Source organism: Dromiciops gliroides, chromosome 4 (genome assembly GCF_019393635.1).
Source record: "Dromiciops gliroides isolate mDroGli1 chromosome 4, mDroGli1.pri, whole genome shotgun sequence".
In the NCBI taxonomy this organism is placed as follows: domain Eukaryota; kingdom Metazoa; phylum Chordata; class Mammalia; order Microbiotheria; family Microbiotheriidae; genus Dromiciops; species Dromiciops gliroides.
Window position 1 is genome coordinate 160,820,376 of NC_057864.1, and position 17,559 is coordinate 160,837,934.

At 44.2% G+C, this 17,559-nt stretch overlaps 1 protein-coding gene across 1 annotated transcript in view; it reads right to left on the bottom strand.

Annotated features, from left to right (window-relative positions):
- Window positions 1-3,639: 3,639 nt before the first annotated feature.
- The window catches only part of TDRD10 (tudor domain containing 10), a 55,488-nt gene continuing 41,568 nt past the window's right edge, over window positions 3,640-17,559 (bottom strand). The window contains exons 7-14 of the mRNA XM_043963043.1: window positions 14,540-14,696; window positions 10,022-10,097; window positions 9,520-9,610; window positions 8,566-8,713; window positions 7,252-7,400; window positions 6,273-6,427; window positions 4,486-4,556; window positions 3,640-4,204 (exon numbers count right to left, since the gene is read on the bottom strand). Of these exons, the coding sequence (XP_043818978.1) occupies window positions 4,172-4,204; window positions 4,486-4,556; window positions 6,273-6,427; window positions 7,252-7,400; window positions 8,566-8,713; window positions 9,520-9,610; window positions 10,022-10,097; window positions 14,540-14,696 (880 nt within the window). The 3' untranslated portion in view covers window positions 3,640-4,171. The remainder of the gene's footprint in view (window positions 4,205-4,485; window positions 4,557-6,272; window positions 6,428-7,251; window positions 7,401-8,565; window positions 8,714-9,519; window positions 9,611-10,021; window positions 10,098-14,539; window positions 14,697-17,559) is intronic.

Consider the following 17,559-nt stretch of genomic DNA (forward strand, 5'->3'; position numbering starts at 1 on the left):
TCTAGCCATCTTGCAATGCCCTCATTGGCAGATCCACTCTTCTGGATTGCCATCTCTTTTGTGGACAACCATACCCAAATCAATACTACCATTGCTCTACAAAGGTCAGCTCCCTTCCACTATGGTTCTCCTCACCATCCTTGTGGGTTAGACCAAAACAACTCTTCTTGTCTGCCACTCCCTCAATTAGAATCCACATCTGATAAGGGCGTGATGGCCAAGATAGAGAGGGAGCTAACAAGTATATAATGTCAAAATCCATTCCCCAGTAGATAGGTTGTCAAAGGAGGGCAACGGGTCTCACAAAAATTACAAATAATAACTATTGAGCACTCCAAATCACTAATAATAAGTGCAAATCATATAACTCAAAACTTCTACACAGTGACTTTTCCAATTCCCTACCTACTTTGTATCTACTTTGTAATTAATTCTGCACATATATACTTATAGGTCTTCCTGTGACCAGAACACAAGCTCCTTGAAAGTGGGGCCAGCTCCATCTTTTTATATCCACAGTTCCAAACAGCTCCTGGAACATAGAGGGTGCTTAAATGTTTGTTTGATTGATTGGAAGATGAGAACAGTCAAACATTTGAGGGGCTGTAGAAAGACAGGCATGCTATTGCACTGTTGGTGGAATCTCAATTGGTACAGCCATTCTGGAAAGGAAGCAAGCAAAAAAAAAAAAAAGCCATAGTCTAAAATAGATCTATATCACTCTTAGGCATATACTCCAAGGAAGTCGATATCAAGGTCTTACATAGCCACCTAACTTAAGATGTACAGAAAGGTATTTATTTTTGCTAAAATGACTTCCCTGTCTTTTGCCAACACTTTTTAGAGTAGCAAAGATTGAGAAAGAGCTAAAACCACTTGTGGTACATGGGTTATAATCGAATATTACTGTCCTGTAAGAAACAAATGAGCAGCTAGGTGGCACAGTGGATAGAGTGGTGGCCCTGGAGTCAGGAAGACCTGAGTTCAAATCTGACCTCAGACACTAGCTGTGTGACCCTGGGCAAGTCACTTAACCCTGTCCACCTGTTTCCTTATCTGTAAAATGATCTAGAGAAGAAAATCGAAAACCACTCCAGTATCTTTGCCAAGAAAACCTCAGAAGGGGTCATGAAAAGTTGGACATGATTGAAATGACTGAACAATGCCGATAAAAAATGAGTACAGAGAAGTATGGAAAGACTTAGATGAACCAATGCAAAATTAAGCCAGCAGAACCAGAAAAGCATACACAATGATCAATAATATAAATAGAAAGAACAAAATTAAAACTGAACATTGTCTAATTATGACCAAAAAAGAATGAGATTTAAACTCTCTTATATGGGAGAACACTACATATACACATAAAAACATCAAACTTGAGTGACAGGTTAGTTTTGTTTTCAGTTCAGTAACTATTTTTGAAAATGTACATGAAAATATGCTGAATCACTCTGATGCATATCCATTAGCAGGTGGAGCATTTTATCGATCACCTAGTGTTTGGAAACTAACTCCATCAGACCTTTACTCAGCAATTCCTTATATGCTCCCTGGGCCAGAGAACCCTGGATCTTCTGTCTCTAGGAGATTCTTGCAGGGGCAATAAGACTCCTTGCAGAGTCTGTTGTATGTTGCTTTGTCAAAGACATTGTTGAATTCTTTAGAACTTTTCCCTTGAACCACTTCTAACTCTGGGGTCTTTGTAGCTGTAAGACTTCCTTGTAGGAAAAAGAAAGTGGTGAAACAGTTGAAAAAACTAACTGCCTTTCTTTTCGAGATCTTAGTGAGGGTATGGGAAGAACCAGGAGCTCATGGAGTCTCATCACGTAAGGGCAAGTAATGAAATCCTTTCTGTGCCACCCTCACCCATACTGGGACAGGTGATTGTAAAGTAGGGAATTGAATGCCACATAGCATTCATGTTGTTGTTTGACCTTTGTTCTCAAAGAGGACCATGACACCAGGAGGTGATGTCATAATGTGCACTGAATTGAATTTAAATCAGGGAGTGCTGTGCAAGGTCACCAGCATCTCTCCTCTTCCAGAGCCATCTGGGTCCAGTGGCAAGACATATATCAGCACAACTAGAGATGGCCCTGGATGTTTGAGGCAATCAGGGTTAAGTGACTTGCCCAGAGTCACACAGCTAGTGTCAAGTGCCTGAGGTTGGATTTGAATTCTCATCCTCCTGACTCCAGGGTCAGTGCTCTATCCATTGCACCACCTAGATGCCCTGAATTGGTTTATAAAATAAGGAAAGTATATTTGGACAGTTTGAAAAAGGTCTGGGAAAGATGCTCATCAACTAGGGAATAAAAAAAAAATCTGTGGTATATTAATATAATGGAGTACTAGTTCAGAAGAAATGATACTTCAGAGAAGCATGGGAAAACTTATATGAAACAATAACAGAGTGAACCAAGCAAATAATATATGAGACTGCAACATAAAATAGAACAATACCCAAAATGGTCTTTGTCATTATAATAATGACCATGCTTAGCCCCAGAGAAGAGCTAAGTTCCTGAAAAGAGTTCCTTCTTTGCAGAGGTAGAGGATTATGGGTGTGGAATATTGCCCACACAGTCAGACTTGTTTGTTTATGATAAACTGTCCCCCCACCTTTTTTTTATTCATGGTTATACTGGATGGCTTACTGGGTGAGAGAGAAGGAAGAAATTCGGAAGGTGATATAAAAACAAAAGACAGCAATAAAAATAATGGGAAAATATCTGTTGGTTGTGGTGGACTACAAGATTAATGTGATTGGACAGTGTGACATGGTAGCCGAAAAACCTCAAATGCAATCTTGGACTGCATTGAAAGACATGGCTTACAGAAACAAAGGGAGGATATTCCAACACATTCTGATGTGGTCAGACCAGATCTAAAGTACCAAGCTCAGTTCTGGGCATCAGAGTTTGTAAAGGACCCTAAGTTGGACAGAGGATGGCGAAGGGCTTTGAGCCATTTGAGGATTAGTTGAAGGAATTGGAGACGAGTAGCCCAGAGAAAGGAAGATTCATTTGGAGCATGATAGCTATCTTCGAGTATTTCAAGGACTGTCATGTGAAAGAGGGATTAGACTTGTTTGTTTGGCAACAGGTGGCAGAACTTGGAATAATGGGTGAAGTTACAAAAGGGCAAGTTTAGAATTGATGGTATCAGAAAACCTTTTGCTCCAGAGGAGGCGATGCATTCCCCCTTCATTGGAGGTCAAGCTGAAGCTTGTGGCCACTTGCTGGTACAGTGGCAATTCTTTTCACATATAAATAAGCCCAGACAGCTGCTATGGGCCCTTCCAATTTTTAAATTATGTGATTCAGTGAATATTGAGCAGCTTCTGGATCTCACAGCTTAAAGAAAAAGACTGGGACTGGGGGGATGGGGAGGGAGTAGCTAGGACAGTTAAAAAAACACATCAGAGGGCAGCTAGGTGGCACAGTGGATAAAGCACCCACTGGCCCTAGATTCAAGAGGACCTGAGTTCAAATCCAACCTCAGACATTGGACACTTACTAGCTGTGTGACCCTGGGCAAGTCACTTAAGCCTCACTGTCCCGCAAAAAAAAAAAGAAAAGAAAAGAAAAAGAAAGGACATCAGACTGCCATATTCAACGAGTTTATTTGCAATCATTTGGCTCCCAGTAACTCTCACCAGATAGGGAGACAAACCTTGGGTCAATACCTTCCACCTAAAATGATTTCATACATAATATCAGACATGATATTAATGCAACAATACCCTCCATCCAACAAATCTGCAAAGGCAATTTATTCCCTGTTCCTGGAGCATGGCAGAAGGGCTACAAAAAGAAAAAAAATATATGGGCCAACTCAGGCTCTTACCATAAATCAAGAGGTCCTATGTTAAGTTTAAACTGCCCTTCACATACAGCTAATTTCTTAGAAGAGCACCAGGGCAAATGGAAAGCTTTCTAACTACTCTTTTCCTAGGATTTCCATGTTTTGTGCTGGGGTCCAGAGCCCTGGGAACTGGAATCTGATCAAATCTAATCCCAAACTTATCCTGGGAATATAGGAGTAAAAGTGATCCAATAGGAAGGGATGAAACAAAATGGCTACAAGCAAAATGGGTGGAGTTTGATATTATCTAGGAAACTGGGGTGGGGGTGAAATGGGAACCAAAAATGAATGAGCAGGTTTGTCATTTCATTTCTTCAAACTTCAGGATGTGAGACTAGAAGGAAGGAGAAAGAAGAATCCATTAGTAGAATAGCTACCTGCCCTCCTAGACCCAACCCCCAAACTCTCCTCTGGAAAGGGAACTCCCGTGTCATGTAGCTAATACAGCATCTTTGTGCACCTGGCATCTGCACGTAGGGAAAAAGGAGCAGGCAGAGAGATGGGGGGGGGGAGGCTGTGACATGAACTATAGCAAAGAACCCCATGAATGATGAGGGAAGGGACAAAGGTAGTGGAGAGAGAGAGACAAAATGTTTGCCCAGAAGGCTGGTTTACCTCCATGCTCAAGCAGCCAGTGATTTTTCCCTTCATGACTTGACGAATAGCTTTCTTGGAAGTGAGAATTTCTATTTAAAAATCAAAATGAGACCTTCAAATACATTTTAGTCGGGGCTGGAGTTTAGGAAGGAGACAGAGGCCTGGGAAAGTGTCAGTAAGCAAAAGAGAAGCAGAGAGCAGAGCCTCTACTCTACTAGAGGACAAGTCTCTACTCACAGACACACCCTGGCTCAGAGGGTAAGACATCATGAGTGTGAACCCCGTGGAGGGAGGGAGGATGGGGGTGCATGTGTGCGCATGGGCGTGCCCCCCCCACTTTCTCTCTCATATTGCATATGAGACTTCCTCACAGTGAAGACCTATGTGCTCATGGGGGGTGGGGTGGAATTATTCCTTGATCCCCTGCTTTCTGTGAGCCCATCTTGACTCATCCTACCCAGAGATGGACACTGTCAGACCATAAAGAGGAGACAAGAATAGCAGCTCTTTTCACAGGGGGCACTACCTCAGCAGGCTGTTGCGAGGCTCCCATGAGGTAACTAGGTAAAGCACTTTACTCACCTCGAAGCACCCTCTAATGTTAGCTCTTAGCATCACCAGCTCCCACAGTACTTAGGGATTCAGGCTATCTCATTTATTTATACTTGTTCCCATGTACTTACTACTTCATGTTTCAGCTTCATTCCCTCTACACATGTATATGTGAGCATCCATATGTACAGTCCTGCTTTACCTTAATGCAAACAACTACTTATTAGGCGCTTACTCCATTCAAGGCACCAGACTAGTGCTGGGAACACAGACAAAAGCTGAAGCTCTGTGGCCTCAAGAAGCTTACACTCTGCTGGGTAGATAGACTCGTCCTGTCTCCTCCATTAGACAGTCATCCCTCACGGACAGGGAGCCCTTCTTCCCTTCAGAGCCTTCACCCCACAACACTCCTAGCAGCGTCTACACGGAAAGGACTCCTCCACACCTGTACAAGTGCAGTTGTGAAGAAAAGCCTCGAGGGGGTGCCCCTTGACTACTGGGTGTCCTTAGTAGGGGGCTTAGATCCCCTATCAGCCGCAGTCCAAACTCTTAAAGCATCTAAGATAAGACCTAATGATGTGCTCTCCAAATTAATTTGCCCAGGGATACACTTAAAAATGTTAGTGGAACCCATAAATGAAGAGGTCCGTGGTCAAGGCCCTCAGGACCCTTACTACTTGCTAGGGAAAAGAGAAAGTGACCAGGACCAACCCAGGAGTGGGTATTTTAGGAAAGGCAACACAAAACAGGAGCCAGGACTATTTCTGTCTCTTTTGTGCATATGTGTGTGTGTGTGTGTGTGTGTGTGTGTGTGTGCGCGTGCGCGCGCGCGCGGTGTGTGCTGTGGAGGGGTAGCTATCATGTTGCTCCTAAAAGGAATATACAGCCAGGGGAGCAGTGACTCCTGGCCCGGGCAGACACAGCTCTAACAGCCACACCAGCCCTGTCTAAAGAGGCAAAGGCTGGGAGGAGGGAGTGGGAGCCCCCAGCTAGCACAGGTCAGCCAATCCCCGCTGTGGCTGAGCCGGAAGGAATGCTGCTCCCTGGCATCCAACTTGGCTCACAGAGCCCCAAGCTTCTGCACAAGGGTCTGGGAAACCATGTTCTCAGCCCAGAGCAATGACTGAATCCTACACCTCTAGCTACCCTCGCCACATTCTCCTTGACCCCGTCAGCACCTTCTTTCCACTCTTCGCTAGAGGGTATGTCTGGGGGCAGGGTGGAAGACAGAGGAGGGTTATAACATGGATTACCTTTTTCTAGCATAAAGGGCTGAGTCAGAGGCGGGATGGCCCAGAAATCATCACTGTCCAGGCTTCGCAGAGACTGCACAGGGAGAGTGGCTGAGCAGCCAAAATCAATGAAGAACACCACAGCCCAGTCACCTATTCGGTCCAACACCCAGCACCTGCCAGGGGGAAAGAAGGGAGAGAGAACTGTTTCCACAAAGAACCACATAAAAAGAAGACTGCTAGCAGAGGTTTATAGCCTAAAGGACTCAGAGGTTAACATTCCAACCTCATCATCTTACAGATGAGAAGACTGAGGCCCCAACAAGTTAAATGACTTGCCCAGGATCCCACAGTAAGAAGCCATGGTAGAACCCGCAGCAGCACCAGAACCTGGCCATCCAGGACCCCAGGCCCTGTACCCTATCCTCTTAAGAAAGAAAGCCTGAAGAAGGGAACAGGGCTAGAAAAGAAAGATTTTCTTCATTTTTATTCTGCTCCAGAGACAATGAACAAGTGGAGAAACCAAGAGGGGCGGAGCAAGAGAGCCAATCCCAGGGGCCCTGCAGGGCCTGAATATTGCAAGGGGGGGGCGGCAGAGGAAGGAAAAAGTTACTGAGAGGACAGGGCAGACAGGCAGAGAGAAAGAGCTAACTTCCCACCCACCCCCACTGCCTGCTTCCATGACTCTTCTACTGCTGAACCCTACTCAAATTCCATCTCCTCCAGGGGTCTAGCCTGAGACCTGAGGGCCTACTGTCTCCAGGCAACCAACCAACCACCATTTATCTGACACATTCATTGTGCACTTGTGTCCATGTGTCTTGCTCCCAGCCGCTATTTCTTTCCTTTGGGGCTTATTAAGAGTCTTCTGGTTTTTTCCTACATCTTCAGCACAGGACTCTGCCTTCAGTGGGTACCTGGTTTCACAGACTACTCATCTGGCTGATTAGTAAAGGAAATCAGTTTTCCCATTTGCCCAAAGCCCATCCCTGCTCTATACCTGTTCCAAGCCCCACCATCGTCGTCCCCCAAGTGGCATTCTCCCAAGCAGCGGATCCCACGCTGAACCTCTGCCTCCGCCAGGTAAGGCTGCTGCTCCTCCACTTCTGCCAGGGCATAGAACAGCTTCTCCATGTTCATATGAGCTTCCTGTCAATGGTAGTCACACACATGATCACATCCTCTATACTGCAAGCCATACTGTCTGTATGTTCATTCACATATGCATCATCTTTGGGGGTGAAGAGAGAGGTCATGACAACGTGAGTGTACTATGGATAACCTGAAGCTACTGCATTCTCTGGGGAGCATGGGAGTTATTCAGGTGACACCTAGACCAGAAAGGCATGGATAACCAGGACTCTGTATGGGTGTATCCCTTCAATCCTACTTGGATCCTCCAATGTGTCTGACTCAACTGTGGGCATAGGCTCATAGATCTACAGCAAAGGATCCTCCAGTCCCCTTATTTCAGAGATGAGTATACCAAGGCCCAGAATATGAAGTGATTTGTCCAAAGTATCAGAGGTGGGATTTGTACCCAGGTCCTCTGACTTCAGAGCTAATTAATGTCTATTCTATTGTACCATGCTATGTTACTATGGGCTCTTAAACAGGCACTAAAATAGCTACTACAGGCATTAAACAGCCACTCCTTGGGCAGGAGATAGGGAAAAACTGGACCCAATTCTAAGAACACACCTTGGGTTTATTTCCAGCCACCACTGAAGCCCATCTTCCTATAAAAGGGCCAAAGATTGAATAGGACGACGACAGAGAAAGATAATGACATGTATCTTGCTTGGTCACTGCCTGTAAAATGTTCATGGTGGGAAGTTGGACTAGATGAGATCACATCCCCTCCCTGTCCCACCCAGGTAGGCCCATTCTGGCTGGAAGATGGATGAAGCTCCTGGGAACTCTGACGCTCTGACCTTCTAGAAACTGCTCAGTTTTCTCTGAGGAAGAGAGCATCAATGCTCTTCTTGGACTCCAGAGGCTGCTCTGTGGTAGCTTCATAGAATTACAAACTGGAAGCAACCTCTGAGGCCACCTAGTTCAACCTCTTCATTTTATGGACAAGGGAACTGAGGCCCACAGAAGGAAAGTGACTTGCTCAAGGTCACATGGGTAGGTACAAAGTAGAAGATCCAGACCTGGAAACCATGTTCTAATTACAAATCCAATGCACCATCAGCTACACTAAGTTGCCTCTAAATTCAAAGAAACTACTGTTCCCAAACCCCACCCCTAGGTGAAATCGGCAGGGACAGCCCAAGACCAGTTATGCTGGCAGTAGGCCCCAAAGCCCTACCTCAGTGAGGTGTATGGCCCAGAAGAATGGTGTTTGGGGAATTGTGTCCGTTACCAGCAGCCCCACTTCCCCTCGGATGCTGCGGATGATGCCCAGCCAGCTGAGGTCTTGGAAACATTCCCGTAGAAGAAACACCAAGAAGGATCCTCTAAAGGAAATGAAAACAGACCACCTTGGTTAAAGTCACTCAGCTACTGTGGAAGATTCCCAGCATGCTAAAGTGATTCAAATGGTAATCCTGCAAAGTCTCAATGTGAATTGCCCAGCTTCTGACACCTAATCATTCACATTCATATAGCACTTTAAGGTTTGCAAAGCACATCAACAACCCTGTGAGAGAGGTGGTCCCAGTATCATTATCTCCCATTTTTCAGAGGTAAAACCAAGACTGAGAGGTTAAATGATTTTCCGTCACACAGCTAGCAAGCGTATCTGAGGTAGAATTCAAACCCAGATTTCCTGACTGTACCTTACCTACTATACCAAACTGCCTCTCAACACCTCTGATTTTCTCCTGTGACTTTGAATTATTTTCATCATTGGTCTACACAGAATAAAATTAAAAATAAAAATCTGCTTTTTAAAATATGTTTCAAAAGTTAATATTCCAAGAACAAATATAAATTACTTTTAATGATTTGGACCATTGATTTCCTCCCTTAGCAAAGAATGTCAAGTTGTCCTAAAGACAGGAAGAAGCTTTGAAATTAATTTTCTTATACCACCTGATCTAGAGATAATATCCTCATCACACTTATGGGGAAACAGAAGCCCCCAAAGGTTGAATGAGCTCCACAAGGTCACAAAACAACAGAGCCCAGACTAAAACCCCAGGACTCCTGAAAAATTTACTGTTGCCACCACCAAACATTCTGACACTGTCCCTGGACCTCTGTGCAGAGGGCTAAGCTCCCTGCTGTATACCTAATCAGTCTTCCCTGCCCTTCTACTGACCTCATCTCCATGGGAACAGCATAGGAGGCTGTCCTTGGTCTTTCAGTTACATTAGGGGAAACAGGTGCTCGAGGGGTCTGGCTGGCAGGCACTAGAATACAAATAGAAGACAGAGCCCCAGGAAAGTTCTAGGTTAGAATCTGTGAAATCCAACATCTAGGGGAGACCCAGGCCCTGCTCTTAAGAGAGCTGAAGAAGACAGAAGTGGTAAAAAAAAGGAGAAAAACCACCCCAAAACACCAATTCTAAAACAAAACAAAACACAAAAAACCACCAATTCTTTCCCTATGCTGCAAAGGGTAAGCCGGAAGCAGAGAATGGGTGGATGGGGAGTTCTGGCTGATCAGATTCCTCAAGTCAAGGGAGATTTCCTAAAGTGGCTTAAATGAGCTTGATGGAAAGCTGGAATGTCCCACTGGGTAAGATGGAGGAAAGAACAAGTTAGCCTGAGAAGAGCCCCCTGGTGGCTCTTTCGGAGAGGGATGTCAGTCCAGGAACTTACCAGGAGTCTTGGTAGCTTCCTCTTCTTCACCAAAAATCACGTTAGCTTTGTCTTCAAAGGGAACATTCTCCAAAGCCTAAGGAAGAGCCAAGAGTGCCACCTTAGCCACATGAGGACATACTATCTGTCTAACTGTAGAGAAAAGGAATGAAGAAGAAGAAGAGCTAGTACTGTTTTCTGACAGAAGGATTTTCAGTTCACATCTGCCAAATGGCATCTATCCTCTCCATGGGAAAACAAGCCCACACACAAGAAACCTATAGATGTGGTTTCCTCCAAAGGATGTAAGCCTCTTGAAGGCAGGGCCTATCTCACTTAGCACCTAGCCCAGCATCTAGTACATGGTAGGTGATTAATACTTTTTTGATTGATAATACAGAATAAAGGAGGAATTTACTTCTGAGAATTCTATGCCTTTGAATCACGAGGAGGCAAAGGTTGGATGGAAGTTCAGAGATTATCTAGCTCAGCTCCTTCATTTTACAGGTGATGAAAATGGGGCCGACAGAGGAGAAATGTACTTGCTTAAGTTAGCTTCATTTATATGTGTTTGTGAGGCAGACTGGATGGATGTCTGGATAGATGGAGAGGGAGAGAGGGACAAACGCAGAGACAGAGTCTGTTTCCTAATAGTTTCCCTCACTTCTGTGTGTAAGGACATCAGTTGCTCAATACTACAGTAAGGTACCAGACATATAGATAACAAAAGTATGGAAGTGTAGTATTAGTCTGTGTTAAGCAATTGGTTTTATGGCTAGTCTGTTTGCAAACTAACAGCAAAAGCAGTGAAGTCCAGCAGGGTGACAATGGCAAGTCAGCAATCTAATCATTAACTCAATAAAAAAAAACTCCCTTAAGACTCTCAAAGGTTTCTTAAAATGACTACTTAGGGCAGCTAGGTGGCACAGTGGCTAGAGCACCGGTTCTGGAGTCAGGAGTACCTGAGTTCAAATCCGGCCTCAAACACTTAACACTTACTAGCTGTGTGACCTTGGGCAAGTCACTTAACCCCAATTGCCTCACTAAAAAAAAATAAATAAATAAAAATAAAAATGACTACTTAATATTATTATTGCCATCCTTATCACTACTAACATCCCTAAACGTCTGACTCAGACCAGGTGTTCTGACCAACAGTAGCATTTTTCTTTGTAGCATGTTCTAGTTAAGAAAATAGACTGGACAGAAGCAAGAAAATGGGGAAGAACCAACTCCAACAATTTAAGCAGATTAACTGCACAGCAACTTCTCCCTTGGCCCTTCCCCTCTACAAATTATCCTTGGATTTCCAAGGCCAAGAATTCAAAGAGAAGACCAAGGAATAAAAAGCAATTACTGCTAAATCATTTTGTATACATACAGAAGAAGAAACTTTTTTCCAGATATGATTTCATTGGTGTGGGGAACTCTCAATTAACAGACCTACCCCATCCTCACATATAACTACAACTGCTCTGTATCTCACAGTCTTAGAGAGTTGCCTGGGGGCAGCTAGGTGGCGCAGTGGATAAAGCACCAACCCTGGATTCAGGAGAACCTGAGTTCAAATCCAGCCTCAGACACTTGATACTTACTAGCTGTGTGACCCTGGGCAAGTCACTTAACCCTCATTGCCCCACAAAACAAAACAAAACAAAAAAACAAAAACAACAACACCATTGAGAGTTGCCTGGATCACTGAGCAGGTAAGCAATTTGCCCAGGGTCACAAAGTCAGTATGTCAGAGGCAGGGACTGAACCCTGGTGTTCCCTATGCCAAGGCTGGCTTGCTACCCACTAATGCCAATGGGTTCTAAACTTTTGTGATCCTGTCATTTAATATTGAATTTTTGAGTACCTACCTCCAAAGGATATGTTTATCTATTTATAAACTATGTATGTCGTACTGTGTTAATAATTATGTACATAATAAAACACACAAAATATAAATTAAAAAAGAATGAGATAAAGGCAAGATAACATTTGATTCTAGAATAAAGAAGGAGTCACTGAAGTTCACTGAGTAGAGGCATGACACGCCCAGGTCTGCACTCTGGGAAAATCAGTTTGTCAGCATGTGGAGTATGGCCTGGAGAAGGAAAAGAGACGAGGCAAAGAGATCAATTAGGAAGCTACTTCAATAGTCCAGTCCATGTAAGAGGTGAAGATGCTCCTAATAAGGAGAGGAGCTGTGTGAGTGGAAGAAACAGGACAGATGCCAGAGGTGCTGTCGAGGTAGAAACTACAAAGTTTTGCAAATTATTAGATTTGTTGGGGAAGTGAAAAGGGGTAGTTGAAGATGACCTTGAGGCAGTGTACCTAAACTGAATGGAAGGATGGTGGTGTTTTCAACAATAAAAGGAAAATTTGGAAGACAGGCTAGTTTTGGGAGAATGAAAACAGAATGAGATTTTCAATACATCCATGTCTGCTCATCCTGTGCAACTCACAAATGAAAGGGGGAAGGTGGAACTCTTACCCCAGACCCCAGAGCTTGTCCACTGAGAGGTAAAGGAAATTGTACCAATGGCACCTGCAGGTACTGCTAATCATGTCTTTTTTGGGGGGGGGGCGGGGCAATGAGGGTTAAGTGACTTGCCCAGGGTCACACAGCTAGTGAGTGTTAAGTGTCTGAGGCCGGATTTGAACTCAGGTCCTCCTGAATCCAGGGCCAGTGCTCTATCCACTGCGCCACCTAGCTGCCCCTGCTGATCATGTCTTACTCCTGCATCAGAAGCTTGCATTGGATTGGGAGCTTGCAACACACTGGGTGATAAAGTTAGATGTTGTTGTAATGGATAGGCCCACAATGCAGAAAAGGGAACCCTCTGACTAATTACACCCCTTGGGGTCAGTCCAGGACACCCACTTTGGACACGACGGCTCTGTGCTGTGCTGCCACTCATTGTTAGGAAGAAGTTTAGATATTTTCCCCTCTGATACACAATGACTGTAGGACCCTAAACTAGTCATTTAGCTTCTCATTACCAGGCAATTAAGTGCAGGATAGTGGTCAATCTACAGTGACAAGGGGAGTTTCCTCCCCAGGTGCTCCCTACACTGATGAAATCACAGGTCCAGATAAAATATCAACTGATGTAATGGTTGTGCCACACAGTCAGATCACTTAAGGTAGAAGACCCCAAGACAACCAAGGACCTGCTTCTGGGAGAAGCCATCCTGCCAACTTCTCTGCTGGTTGTGCAGCTGAACCTTTAAAACTACCAGACTGGACCAGTCTTTCTGGAAGCCTGCAGTGAGGGGAAGGTCCTGCTCATTCCAGCATGGGCACCATGAACTAAGCTAAGTGAGGGCAACTATGGTCTTTCCTTCCTCTCTTTCAGGCCCTGTGGCCCTGAGAAGTGGTCTTGGGGTTTTGGTCTGTTTCAGTTGACCCTTTCAGGTCTCAGTGAGTCTCTGCACCTGGATTCAAGCCATGGCCAGCATGGAAGGGAAGCCCTGAGAAGTCTGGGTGCCCAGGACTGAGCTCAAAGGCGGCTTTGGTGTGACTAAGATATATAGTAACTGAGTTAAGCTATGAACCTGATCTCTCTTCCCACTCTAGAGACTGAGGCCTATGGTAGAGAGATGGATTTTATATATTTGATTTCATTATATATTTAAAGTAAATATTCTTTTGTATTTGTATTTTTTCTGACTATTAAGTGGTTAAATGGAATCGGGATGCTGGGGACTCTTAAAATTGGTGGAAAACAATCAGTGGGGGCTGAAGCCAAAGGCAGAGAGAATGAACACCCCCCCTCCCCAATTCCCCTTACGTGCACTAGAAAGCACTGAAGAAGGGGTGAAATGTTAATTCACCTGTCCTTCAGATAGCAGGGGCCAGGGTAATCAGCTACACTAGTATTTGTATAGTTCTTTTAAGATGTATAAAAATGTTTACAAAGGTAACCTTGGCTTCACTATACTCCACACCTTATGGGACTGCTCTAGGTAGTTTAGCATGAATCTTGCTAACACATAACTTTTCTCTTTTGATCCTCACAACACTGTGATGCCACAGGTATTGATATCCTCATTTTAAAGATGAGAAAACTGATCCTGGGAGAAGATAGACTAGTGAATGTCAGAGCCAGGATCTGAACTCAGGTTGTACCTTCAAATCCAGTGGTCTTGCTGCCTCCAACACAAGAGCTACAGGCAATTAATTTCTTGTCTATATTTGTATGGGGGTCGGTCCGAACTCAAATCCCTAGAAGCTAAGTCTAAGCTAACCCTGAGTTTATCCTCCTTCCTTGTCCCTCTTATCAGGTCACCAAGTCTCATCTATGCTGCCTCCACAATGTCTCTTACCAGCCTTTTCTTCCCTTTCTTTAAGAGGGGTCACTGCTCCGGACCTGACAAAACACTGACTCACTATCAAAGGTCACGTGACCCCAGTGGGCCCGTTTCCTCATGAAAGAACAAAGCCAAGACCTGAAGAAAATGCTAGGAATCACAAAGTGACTTCTGTCCAGTTATTAGCTCAAAAGAAAGTCTTTTCTACAGAGGTGCTAGAGGAAGAAGGGGAGAATTTACCGGTAACTCTGTGTTGCCCTTCGTGGAGTCTAAGCTCTGCTTGGGGATCCAGTTGTTTGAGTTCAGGTACAACTTCCGGTTATGAAACATCTGTCCATTCAGCTGCTTGACTGCAAGGTGCACATTCTCTGCAGAGGCCAGGTCAACAAATGCAAAGCTAAGAGGGAAAGAGAGAGGCCTTACCTTCTTACCAGTCAGCACTTCAGACTGATTCAACGTCTAGTGCATGAGCTGCTGCTGCACCAAGAGGGCAGAGAACACTGAGGCCAGGCAGCCACAATGGAGAAGGGATAAAAGCTAGACCAACACATACCATAAAGGTTTTCTTTGGCTTTAGGAAGCATTTGGAAAAATGTTCCAACAAAAAAGGAACTCATGAGCTATAATCCACAGTGCTGGAAGAGATCCTAGTGGTCTAGTCTAGTTCCCTCATTTTACAGATGAGGAAACTGAGGCCCAGGGGGTAAAGAGGCCTGCTCAAGGTGTTATAAGTAGTTAATAGCAGGTCCAGGATTTGAACCCAGTGCCCTTTCCACTGTACTACACAGCCTCATAACAAGGCTCACACTTCTCTATTACTTCACTGGAGCACAGACCTAGAACCAGAAAAGACCTTGAAGGCTATCTAGTCCAACCTCCCCATTTTATAGATTCACTGGATCTTTACAGCCCTATATGGATACTTGGCTAGAGGATAATACAGGGTGTGCCAAAATTTTCTTCTAGTAGTTTTCAGCTGTAATAGCTTGAAAGAGATTAACAGTTATCAAAGCTTAAAACTTCACTAGGACTTCTGGGACACCCTGTATTATCCTCATCTTCAACAAACAAACATGCAAGGAGGGAAGGCTTAAAATCTAATAAAGACAAATAACAGGGACTACTGAAATTTCCTATACATGGTAATAGAAAGATTCAGGCAAAGCACTTTAAGAGAGAACTTTCACCTGGGGGGTTGGTAGTCTGGTCAAGGAAGAATTGGCTCTAGAAGAGGACATCAAATGACAGAGGTGGGTCAGGGGAGTACATTTTAGAAATAAGCGACAGATTAAAAACCCAACAACCTTTAGTCCTGTGCTCCATTGTAATGCTTTCCTAGTTCAGCTTAATCATACCAGGTCCCAGCCTCATGGGAAGAAAACCCAGGGACACTGGAAATTCAAGAGGGATAGCATTACTATTCCTTTGAATGTATTATTTCTGTCTGACCTTTGGTAGAACATTCCGAGCTCATATTGGTCTGATCAGCCACAGTCCGACACACTGTAACATGACTCTAACAAAGTGATATCATTTTGGTCCTCTTGGAGAACGAAGGACAACAACCAAGCAAGAGCACCAATATGCTAAAAATGCCAAAGTGCTTTCATCACTGTGTTTTGTCATTTTAGCACACCAGGAAAGTAGGGAGTATGCATTTTCCTCATTCTACTTATAACCAAGTCACTAATTGGTGGTTTCTGCAAGGTCATCTAGCGCTGTAGGTCAAGGACACAACCAGAAATAGAACCAAACACTGTCATCTCTTGGTCCACGGTCCGAAGCAGGGCTAGATGCAGAATCATACCCATAGTGTCTATTCCAAACTTTTTCACCTTTCAACTCCCAAACTCACCTAACCATTTAACAGATGACCTTTCCCCCTACTTTCTGAGAACAGAAAAGCCCTGAAACATGAGCTCCCTCAGCTCTGTTTCTTCTTACTTTAAAACTTGTGTCTTCTATTGCCCTCCTTCCTTCCCCCACCTCCCCAGCTCTGAGGAAATCTGCTTGTCCTTCGGGTGAAAGCTAATTCCTTATTCTGTGACCTTTATCTCATCTTCATTGTTCTCATCCTGAAATGAAACGACTGGCTTAATGTAGTTCATTTTGAAGATCCCTTCTAGTTCTAAATCCACAATTCTCTCCATTTCTCCAGGGTCCGTTTCTCTCAGGATCACTGAAGGGATCTCAGCACCACGTAACACAACCCATGCATGAAAAAATCCCCTCAGCAATAACAAGTGTTGGATTCCTCTCTGAGGAATCCTCCCTCCAATTAGGGCAACCCGCTATTTCCCAAAGCAGCCAAATCCACCTTTGGACAACTCTAACTCTTAGTAGGTTTTTCCTTACATGGAGCCTACATCTGCCTCTTTGCAATTTCCACCCATCATTTCTAGTTCTGCCCTTGGAGACAACTAGAAAAAGTTTTTATCATTTGTCTGTAGAAATACTCTTCAAGGGGGCAGCTAGGTGGTGCAGTGGATAAAGCACTGGCCTTGGATTTAGGAGGACCTGAGTTCAAATCCAGCCTTAACACCTGACATGTACTAGCTGTGTGACCTTGGGTAAGTCACTTAACTCTCATTGCCCTGCAAAAAAAAAAGAAAGAAAAAGAAATACTCTTCAAATAACTGAAGACGGCTTTCATGTTCTCCTCTCAGTCTCCTCCAAAGCAATGTTACCAACCCCTCTCTTCACCTGTTCTGACCTCTTCTGGATGACTTCTGGTTTAAATATCTTTTGAAATGATGGCTCTCCCTAATTCTAATCCTTTTCTGCTCTCTGTACATTCCCTAAAATGCCACCAGATTAATCTTAGATGTGATTATAATGAAAAATAAACAGTCCACATTGGTCAAAAAACCTTCAGTGGTTCTCTATTGCCTACCAAGAAAAAAAGTCCCAACTCCTGAGCATGTTACTCAAGAAGACCTTACAGTCTGAATGGACTACTGGTCATCCCCAAGCACACCCTACTTCCCCTCCCTCTTCTGGGCCCCTTCTTCAGTGCTCCTCATGACTGGAGGGCTGCCCTCCCCTCTCCATCTCAGCAGGATGATCCAAGTCCAGCTTTCAAGGCCCAACTTAAATGTTCCTTCCCCCTGAAATCCTTCAGAGTCAGCAGCTGGAAGTGATGTCCTTCTCATTGGATCTCATGGTGTTTTTATTCTTGTTTTTCACTTTCTTAATTCTAATTTATCCATCTGCCTATCTTATCACCACTTCCAAACTGTACATTCTTTGAGAAGAGGAAC